Genomic DNA, 10,405 nt, shown 5'->3' with positions numbered 1-10,405 from the left:
CAAAAAAAAAAAAAAAAAAAAAAAAAAAAAAAACTAATTCCCCTTAATAAGGAGGTACAATCATGGGCCATGGGCATACAGTGTTGTTATGTCAGGATAGGTGTGCATGCAGTTTAGCACAGGACCATAAATAGACATTCTGGAACATTTTGGAGTCCCCTGGTAGATGCCATGAGGGTGGAGTGAAGGCTGAATTCCACCTCTGACTCAGACCTTGTGGGTGACAGGAAGGTACCAGCTGGCCTGAGGCTGAGGCCACCACTGTTTGAGAAACAGGGGCCATGTGCTTATCTTAGGGTGACTTTTTGGCAGAAACGACTTTTTGTTCTTTCATATTAAACTATGCACTGACTTCCTGGTGACCAACCACTAAAACTAAGGTGGAAGAAACCTTTGGCTCTCTGCCCCAATCCCAGTTCTGGAACCTTCTGTGAGCATGTATGGGCAGGTTCTTGGGGAAAAGTCAGATTTCTAAAATGGCCCTCCTCTGTGGACCCTGGGGAAAAGTGGGGCATAGGATGGCAAGAGGCACGTGATGGAGCTAAAAATAGAAAAGGAACATGTGTCCCAAAAAAATGGGTGAAGAAAGGAACTCTAGTTAGGATCAAAGGAAGCGAAAGGGTATGTCCGGAAAGTGTGCAGCCCGAATCCCATCCAAACCATTCATTTGCTACTGAGTTTATATTGGTGATGAACTAAAATCCATGCTCAGTCCCTCAGGGAAGGGACTGACATGCTGGACGCAACTCCTAGATCCCACGAGGGGCCATCATAGGAAACAAAGGACACTCTATTAAATGTGAAGTTCAGAAAAATGAAACCCAGTTTTTAATTTAGGTAAATATCAAGATTGGCTGTGTCATTTAATTGGCTTTTCCGTGTCATTTGCTCATCTACCAAAGGCAGAAGGGAGAAAGAGTGAAGGGGAGCCGAGCTAGCTGATGGTTTGAGTGCAGAATGACCATATCTGGCACCACATGGTCCAAGGTGGCCGAGGGGAGCTTACCCTTGTCTGCCCTGGGATGCTTTTGTATATAGTCCACAGCTATGCAAAGCCACAGCAAAGTCAGAGGGATTGGGTGAAGCTGGTGTTTGACTCTTCACCTTTCGGAGTAACCTGGCACTTCCAGCCATTCAGCTGTCCTGCCCCTCCTCACACCTACCCAGAGACTCACTCTCTCAAAGAGGTCATAGTGCGAGCCATTCTCTCTCAGAGTCTCCCTGAAGTTCTGCCATACCCTCTCTGGCTCCTCAGTTTAGCTTTTCAGAAGGCTGGCTATAACTCCAGCTATGTCCTAAGAACAAACACCAACACCATTTCCTCACTGTACCCAGCAATGGAGCTCTGAACTCCCATAGAGCAAAACTGGTAGAGTTAAAGGGAGAAAGGCTTAAAAAAATGAGTTGAGACCTAGATTCCTCACTCATAGTTACAGATAGAAGTATACTAGGACAGAAGACAAACAGGATATAAGACAGAGTGAGACAACGAACCAACCAGGCTAAACTGTTACACAGAGAACATTTCTACAACTGGTTTACCCCATCTCTAGTGCTCGGCAGTCTCTAGGATAGGACATCTGCTAGGTCATTAAACAAGCATTAATAAATGCTAAATGAAACCATGCTAAGTATTTTCTAATGGAATGTTAGAAATAAAAAAGAGACTCAGTGGGTAAGAACAGTGACTGGACACGCATGGAGACCCATGTACAAATCAGCAGCGCCCACATAAAAAGAAAGTAAACGAAAAAAAGAAAAAGGAAAGAAAGAAAGAGAGAAAGAAAGAAAGAAAGGGAGAGAGAGAGAAAGAATGAAAGGAAGGAAGGAAGGGAGGAAGGGAGGAAGGGAGGAAGGGAAGAAGGGAGAAAGGGATGAAGGGAGGAAGGGAGGAAGGGAGGAAGAAAGAAAGAAAGAAAGAAAGAAAGGAAGGAAGGAAGGAAGGAAGGAAGGAAGAAAGAAAGAAAGAAAGAAAGAAAGAAAGAAAGAAAGAAAGAAAGAAAGAAAGAAAGAAAGAAAGAAAGAAAGAAAGAAAGAAAGAAAGAAAGAAAGAAAGAAAGAAAGAAAAATGAAAAAGGCAAAATCAAACCAAGGGAGAAACCCCTTGAGATGAATGATAATACAGCAAATCAAAACTGCCCTGGAACACAGCTAATGCCATGTCTACAGGGAAATGTTTAGCACAGATGTGCAGCATAAACACTTAAGAGTACATTTTTTTCCAATGAGGCACGGTGGCGGCACACACTGCCCTTTGGAGGCAGAAGCAGGAGGAACAGGAGTTCATGGTTATTTTTGGCAACAGTGAGAGGAAGGGCACTATAGACAACAAGAAGCTGACTCTGTTTTAAAAAAAAAAAATCATTAATCAGTTGATTAGATTTCCTGGTGAGAGACGGTAGGCACAAGGACTGCACTGAAATTCACATACAAAGTCAGGCAGGAGCCAAGCAAGGCTGGGAGCCGTACGGCGAGGAGACTGTTTTAGGGATAATGTTTGTTTTTATTTTTCAGAGAAGGAACAGCTGTCAGATAAGAGTAGGAGGCACCAAGGACAGTGAACTTAATTCTAGTTGGTATGAAAAACATCTGGTTGATCAACACAAAATTCTCTGGAAGTCACTTCTCCAAACTGAGTGGGCATGACAAGTATGCTAGGTTAATTTGTTTGTCTTTTTAAATTCTAATTTCATTCATTCATTTATTATTTATTATTATCATAGGAGGGGCACTTATGTGCCATGATACACAAGTAAAGGTCAGAAGAGGATGCTCAGGACTCTGTTCTGTCCTACTCTGGGATCAAACTCAGGCTCTCAGGCTTGTGTGGCAACTTACTGGTCTGGCTAATGACTTTTGTTTGTTTGCTTATTGTTTATTTCTTGATACTGGGTTTCTGTGTTGCCCTAGGTATCTTGGAACTCCCTCTGTAGACCAGGCTGGCCTTGAACTCAGAGATTCACCTGCCTCTGCCTCTCCCCACCCCCAATGCTGGGATTAAAGGTGTGTGCCACCACCCCACATACACAGGTTAATGAATTTTTAATGAGAAAACTAGATATTCAGGAAATTAAGAGTAATTCCATTCCTATGCATAACAATGGACAAGGTAGAATACATTCATACAATTAGAAGACAGTCCAAGAGTGACTGCTAATAGCTCCCACACAGTGTCTGATCTGACTGTGGAGTTAGGACCTCTGAGCTCTGATGTTGCTTGGCATCAGATCTTCAGGGCCTGAATTCTGGTCCTGTCACTCACAGACTTGGTGAGTGTTGTTTTAAGCAAGAGGTATCTGAAGAATGCCTTGGTTGCAGTGGGCTCTTGTTAAATAACAATGTTACTGATGCTGTTTTCATGAAAGGAACACTCAAGAGTATACAGCTTATACCACAACAAGGTATCATTTAGGGTGACCCAACCATATTTTCCCCAACCCTGTTTCATAGTAACTTTAGCTAATGTTAAAAGGAACTGAGGATTGAACAAGGCCAGCAAACCCAACCTCCAACCCCCGTTTCCCCAAGAGACAGTGTTAGCTAAGGGGCTTCATCTATCAGCATACATGACCCACCTCAGGCTGGTGCAACTAACTGTCCTCCATAACACCAGCCCAGGATAAGTCATTCTGGGAGGTGTGAAGCCTCCTGAACCTTTGGCCACAAACCAGCTCTCCTTCAGGGATGTGTCTATGTAACTTATAAAGAATTATCCCTGGTTTCATGGCCTTTGTCCTTGGAAACACGTTTCTCTCTTGCTTGGGTCCTGGGCCACAATGGAGCACTGTGGCCAGAGACTCAAAACAGCCCATGATGGTAGACACGAAGGGGAGTGGAAGAGGTTACCCTGGGGAGGAGGAGGGAAAGTCAGAGAGCACCACTCAGCACCACACAGCACCTTCCCTCTCCATTTTGGAAATTTACCTGAATGCTGCAGTTCTGAAGTGGGGAGTAGCCATCAAAACCGGGGACCCAGGAGACCAGGATGCCGTGTGCTGTACTGTTGAGGATATGGACTTCAGTGGGCGGGGAGGGGATTACTATGGAAAAACAAGACACACACACACACCATCACAATTATAAACCACAGGAGGCTTCAAGTATCAACCAGTTTCAATCTGTGGGTTGTGACCTTTCTGGGGGTCAAGCAACTCTTTCACTGGAGTCACTTAACATTGGAAAACACAGATATTTATATTACCATTCATAAGAGTAGCAAGATTATGGTTATGAAATAGCAACAAAATAATTTTGTAGTTGGGGGTGACCACAACATGAGGAACTGTGTTAAAGGACGGCAGCATCAGGAGATTGAGAACCACTGGCTCAGACAAAGGGGGTCTTGGTTGTTCTGATAAAAGCTTTAAGATAAATGAAGGTCAGCCAGAAACACAAGTTTGACCTCAGAGTTGGGGAGATAAGGCAGAAGGACAGGAAGTTCAAGGCCACCTTGTCTTAAAATAGAAATCCCACAAGCTTTGGAAATAGGATAGAGTTTTTAAAGAAAGTTTAGATGAGATTCTACCCGAAGCACACATTTTAATGCTTCTCATGTCTAAACTCGGAGAAGTTTAAACCTTAGCCTTAGTAAATACGTCTTTACAAGTCTACACCCACTGATGGATTTCTGAGATTCCCAGCATGCCTTTTGAAACTGTAATAGCAGAATTTGTGGAAAAGGAAGGAAGTTATACACTTCCTCCAGGAGTCACTTTTAGTTTGCTTTTTTTTTTTTTTTTTTTTGGCAATGAACCTTTACAAAATGCTATGTCATATCCTTTATCCAGTCCGTTTACCGAAACTGAAATCGGAATCCTTTAGAACTCCTTCCGTGGTTTTAAATCCCCTCCTCTGCATGCCCAACCTTTAACTTATCATTCAGCATATTCCAACATGTCTTTGTGTTGCTGTGATTTCCCGCGGATAAGAGGAAAGGACCATGAACCCAGCATTTATTCTTCTCTTTCTAAAGAGCTATAGTAAAATATAAAACGTGTTTGAGTTCCTGTGAGAAAGAATGATGACATAAAGATTAAACACAGCAGAATTTGCTTGTGGGTCTTCCTTCCCTTCCACGTTTTGGGTGTCAGTACCTGTTATTACGCAGGAATTGAAGGACGGGGTGGAGGACTGTAATGTCTTGTAGAAACTCTGGTACTGTCAATCAACTAACTGTCCGGGAGCTCCCATCTAGTAAAATGGGAGGTAAGATGGAGAGGGAGAAGAGGAGGCAGACTGACCCCACATGCTCTCTGCTCCCCGTTGTCAGTCTCCCTCCTGTAAGATTTGGATCAGGCTCCGTTGGACCAGTCCTCAGCAGCAGCGGCCCTGACGAGCCCACCTCTGGGCTCTTCAACGGTTAATGAGGATAAGCACAAGGCAGAAATGGGAAAGCGAAAATGGAGGTAAAGCGGCTAGCTTATTTTCTTCTTGTGCTAAGCAGAACTACACTAGCTAATGCCAATCAATGACCTATGTGCTAAGAACTGCAATGACTATATTACTTGGATTAAATAACCAAGTCTCAAAAATAAGTAGACTTTATAATTGTCCCAAGTTTCTTTTTTCCCAACACTGACATCAAAGAGGAGAAAAGACTTGAGTAGTGTTACAAAGAAAGTCATGGAGTAAGCCAGACGCAACCCTGTGCCCCTCCGTAGCCCCCAGGACCTGCTAGAGAGTCCTGGCCTTCCTGCTCACCTTTGATGTTGATCTGTACACCCTTGGACACGGTCAGTCCTTTGTCATTGTGGGCCTCACAGCTGAAGACTGCTGTCTCTGTCAGACCTGAGATGGAAGGGCACTCATGAGATTCAGGCAGATAAGCAGATTGTCCTAAGCTAGAGACCCGCGGCTTTGGCAGCTTTTATTTCTTGGTTCATAGCTTCTAGCCTAAAATGTAAAATTAATCTAAAGAAAAAAGCGTGATAGCTATAGGAAAACCAACCTGAGAAGAAACCACAGGTGCCCGGAGCAGGGCAGCCCTGGCCCCAGAGGCAGCTGGTTTCAGCCTTTCAAGCCCTGAATGCCTGGTAGTGTTGCTCAGACTTTTTTGAGTCCCGTGGGGGAAGAGGTTGAGACACAGTCTATCTATGTAGTTCTGGCTGTCCTGGAACTCACTCTGTAGACCAGGCTGGCCTTGACTTTACAGAGATCTGCCTGCCTTGGCCTCCTCAGTGCTGCAATTAAGGGGTGTGAGTCACTATACCCAGTCAGAGTTCAGTCACAACACAACAGTCAACACAGATGTTGCACATGCACACAATGATGGGTTGCATCAGAAAGACACAGGAATCAAGGGAAAGAGTTCCCAGTGGAACATTGGAGAGAAATCCTCAAGCAGATTGCTTAATTAAGGTTTCCTGACTATATAAAGCACCAAGAACAGTGGCTTCGCTCGGGAGTCATACCTTTACGTATTCACTTTCTCTTGCAGGAAGCGCTCCTATTTTGTATGGTGACTAGAGCAAATAACTAGTAATCTAGAAAGGAATATTTTATTCTGCGCCTCTTACTTGCATCTGTAAAGGACACTTATGAATAACTACTCTGTGTGCTTCCTCCTAATTTTGAAAAGTATGCATAGCCGCTCAGACACTCTGATATCTACATTCCAAAATCTTCCATGATTGAAACAGCTGATCAAAATGTAATAGTAGAGGCCTAGAAAACTGCATAGAATCTAGGCACTTGGGCATACCTAATCCCCAACTCTACCTGCAATACCTTGACACAACATCACCCACTGGAATCACTTCTCCTACAGAGTGGTTTTCCACCATGATTTTCTACTTCTTCTGTGAGGTCTATTTTAATAGCATCCACACGGGTGCTTGAAAATCATAATAACTGTCTGATTTTCTTTCTCTTGGATTGATTATATTTATAGAAATTATCAGGTAACAATGAATTGGTAAATAATTCCATGTTTTCTTTGGTCAGTGATGGGGAAGGGATGAAACCCAAGACTTCATTTATGATAGACAAGCTACCTCTTTCCCTCCTCCTTTGCCAGATCAAATTGTAATTTTCTGTATCTGCAGTCTAGAAATTTCTGAACCCTAGGTCAAGGTGCCATAGCAGCTGTTCTCAGAGTCAGGTCCACAGACTTCAGGAGGTGCCAGGGACACTTGCCCTCGAAAGTTAGCTTATTCTCATAATAGCAATGTGACTTTCCTTTTCATGCTCATTATCTCAGGGATGCATGAAGGAATTTTCCAGAGGGTGATGTCATATAATGATGCCACACATCCACCGGTCAGTGGAACATAGACTTGCGTTTCCTCGCTTTTTAAAGTTTTCCATTTTACTTTCTAATTACATAAGCAGATAGGCATACTTAGTACAAAATTGTTTTGTTTTTCTTTTTTCAACAGTTTTTAACTCTTAAAGGGATCCCGACACTAAATTCTTTGAGAGTTGATGTCCCACTGGGACTCTGGGGGAGGGGGAGGGGGAGTCTCTACCTCCTGGAAAAGGAGGAAGAACTGAGAGGCAGGTGGCAAACAACAACAGCAAATGCACAAACAAAAAGCCCTCGAGGGGCATTGGTTGGTCGGGTTTGACTGTGGGAAAGAGAATGTACACAGTGAGGACCAAGGCAGGCCTCACGGTGCATGGGGTGCATCCTCTGTGCTCCATGTCACAGCCTCGATGTCAGACTGCAGCATCCTCATAACCAATGGGTCCTGATCTCCCAGGGGAGACACCCATCCTTCCAGCTCCCAAGAGCTTGCAATGCTTGGCTCTTGTTTAGGAAAACCACGTTTTGGCTCCATCAGAACACAGGGAATTCTATCTATCTATCTATTTATTTTTATTTAAGGTGTGGTAGATGTCTGCAGGCTAAACATCTTTTGATTTCAGTTATTCTTATCCAGACTTTTAGGAAATATACATGGAGTATGAACTACAAAAATCACATTCCACTCTGAGCGAGGCAGGGAGAGTCAGCTCTTTGGCAAACCAGGTTTATTTCACTGGGATTCGGTACTTTGCCACAGCTCCCTGAAGGAGGCCAATCAGCCGGGCACATTGTTCCTGGCCTCTATGGTGGACAGACAGACAAGTGCTTAAAGGGAAGCTGGCTACTGTGTGGCTTGATTTTTAGATCAAGCAGGAAGTCATTTTCCTCTTTGTGTTTTTTTTCTCTCTCCAAAGTTTACACAAGGTCAGAAAAACAGTTTATAGCAGATGTCTCAGCAGCACAAGGTACCCACACCAAACTGGAACTCCCAGAGACCAGCTCCAATGCTTCTCCAAGTGGGTAGGGGGTTGACGCCCACAAGTCGAACAGATGCAAGCAGACACAAGTGGAAACCCATCTAAATAAGGGTAACCTCTAAAACTAGACACAGCTTCAGGGATACCCGACCCCCACCCTACCCCACCCTCACCCTACCTCCACCCCAGCAGGTATTCCACCCTCCCCATTCCAGGGACAGAACTCCGACCTTGTTCACTCTGGGCTACTGCTCTACCACAGAACCACACCCTGCCCTGTGTAACTTTTTCCTTTATGGTTTTCTGGTTTGGTGGCACAAATATACGTCCCAAGTACAGTCTCGTTCACACAGCCAGACTAGCTAGACAGAGTGCTCTGCAGGAAAAGCCAGCCTTTCCTCTCTTGCTTGGTCCCTTCTATGCAGGAACAATAACCACCAGGTTGAAATAAACCTGAGAGTTTTATAGCCCAAACCCTTGTAGCTTTCCTGGGAGAAAACACAGCATCTGTGAGTCTTGGGTCTCCACCCTTCCTCCCACAGATCCTGAATGCTTCACTTCTAGTGGAGGCTCCACAGTGCCTAAACCTCTTCCTCCCCGCCTGTCCCCAGGGTTCCAATGAAAGGCTTCTGTAGCTGCCTTGTTTTCTCTACTCCCCAGACATACACAGACACACAGACACACACACACACAGACACACACACACACAGACACACACACACACAGACACACAGACACACACACACACAGACACACACACACACAGACACACACACACACAGACACACACACACACACACACAGAGTTTGAGAAATGGCAGCCTGTGACCCAGACCTGAGATATTTTAAGGAGCTCTGAGGAACAAGATGTTCCCTTGAGGGAAGGACAATCACAATTGCTGAGGAAGCAACTTCCAGGAGCAGTGTAGGCCAAGTCTCTTAGCTCTGGATTAAGCAACCCTGAAATTTAATGAAATAAACAATCCTGTATTTTCTTTTCTTTTTTTCTTGTGTCTGTCTCTCTACCGGAGAATGCAACGCACAGAACACACTATATGGGGAAAACGGCTTATTACTTGGAACTCCATCTGCTCTGGTTTCACCCACTCAATAAGTACTGAGTACTCACTGTGTACCAGATTCCCCACCCCCCACCCCAGGAGCCTGGGATATCTTTAATGCCTGTCCCTTAGAGCTCACATTCCCCCCCCCAGAGCAAAATGAAGCACGACCTGACAGAGAAGCTGATTGCTGTGCTGGAAAGTGGCAGGAAAGTGACAGGTACCGGAACCCCTGAAGACTGGATGGTCTGGGTGGGTGGGGAAGCAGGCTCTGATTCTCCACAGAGGGAGAGGTTAAAGGTAGAGTTTTAAGCATTGCCTCAGAGGAAATACCTAGGATTAGGGAATAGCCTGGGGAATCCTAGCACACAAACAGCCCAGGCCTTTGTCTAGAGTATGGGGGAATCCTGGAGCTCTAGAGGAGAACTGGCAGATTTGGCTTTGTCATGATTGTTCCAGCTGCCCTCGGAAGAGCAGACTTTAAGCAAGTTCCCGATTTCAAAACAGGCATTAAAGATGTAATGGGATTCAAAGCACATCGTTTGGCAATCGCTGCGAGAACGAGGAACTGATTTGTATAAATTCTCACTGTTGTGGTTATTACAACAAATAATAGGGACCACATCCAGCTAACTAAAACAAAGGCTACTTGTTAGTTGTCCATTTAAACAGATAATTGGTGGGGTCTTTTTTAAGTTTTATTTTTATCCGCGTGTACTTGTCTATATGACTTTACATCTTCTGTGTGTGGGTATGATGGAGTCTAGAAGGCACCGACTCCCTTGGACCAGGAAGGAGTTAGAGGTGGTTGTGAGCTGTCTGATACCCTTGCTGGGAACTGAACTCCAGTACTCTGCAGGTGCAACAGGTGCTCTTAACCGGCAAGTCACCTCTTCAGTACAGGGGATCCAAAACCTGTTGGCCACTATGGGCACTGCACTCTTGTAACGCCCCACCCCCTACCCCCAATGCCGGGCGTGGTGGCGCACACCTTTAATCCCAGCACTTGGGAGGCAGAGGCAGGAGGATTTCTGAGTTCGAGGCCAGCCTGGTCTACAGAGTGAGTTCCAGGACAGCCAAGGCTACACAGAGAAACCCTGTCTCGAAAAACCAAAAAAAAA

At 44.8% G+C, this 10,405-nt stretch overlaps 1 protein-coding gene across 2 annotated transcripts in view; it reads right to left on the bottom strand.

Annotated features, from left to right (window-relative positions):
- Mertk (MER proto-oncogene, tyrosine kinase) overlaps window positions 1-10,405 on the bottom strand; it is a 105,651-nt gene that overhangs the window by 48,127 nt on the left and 47,119 nt on the right. For both annotated transcript variants that reach the window (XM_021155563.2, XM_021155562.2), the window contains exons 5-6: window positions 5,701-5,787; window positions 3,925-4,040 (exon numbers count right to left, since the gene is read on the bottom strand). In XM_021155563.2, the coding sequence (XP_021011222.1) occupies window positions 3,925-4,040; window positions 5,701-5,787 (203 nt within the window). The remainder of the gene's footprint in view (window positions 1-3,924; window positions 4,041-5,700; window positions 5,788-10,405) is intronic.

This window comes from Mus caroli, chromosome 2 (assembly GCF_900094665.2).
Source record: "Mus caroli chromosome 2, CAROLI_EIJ_v1.1, whole genome shotgun sequence".
Lineage (NCBI taxonomy): Eukaryota > Metazoa > Chordata > Mammalia > Rodentia > Muridae > Mus > Mus caroli.
Note: the sequence above shows the minus strand (reverse complement) of the source record. Positions and strands in the feature narration are given on the sequence as shown.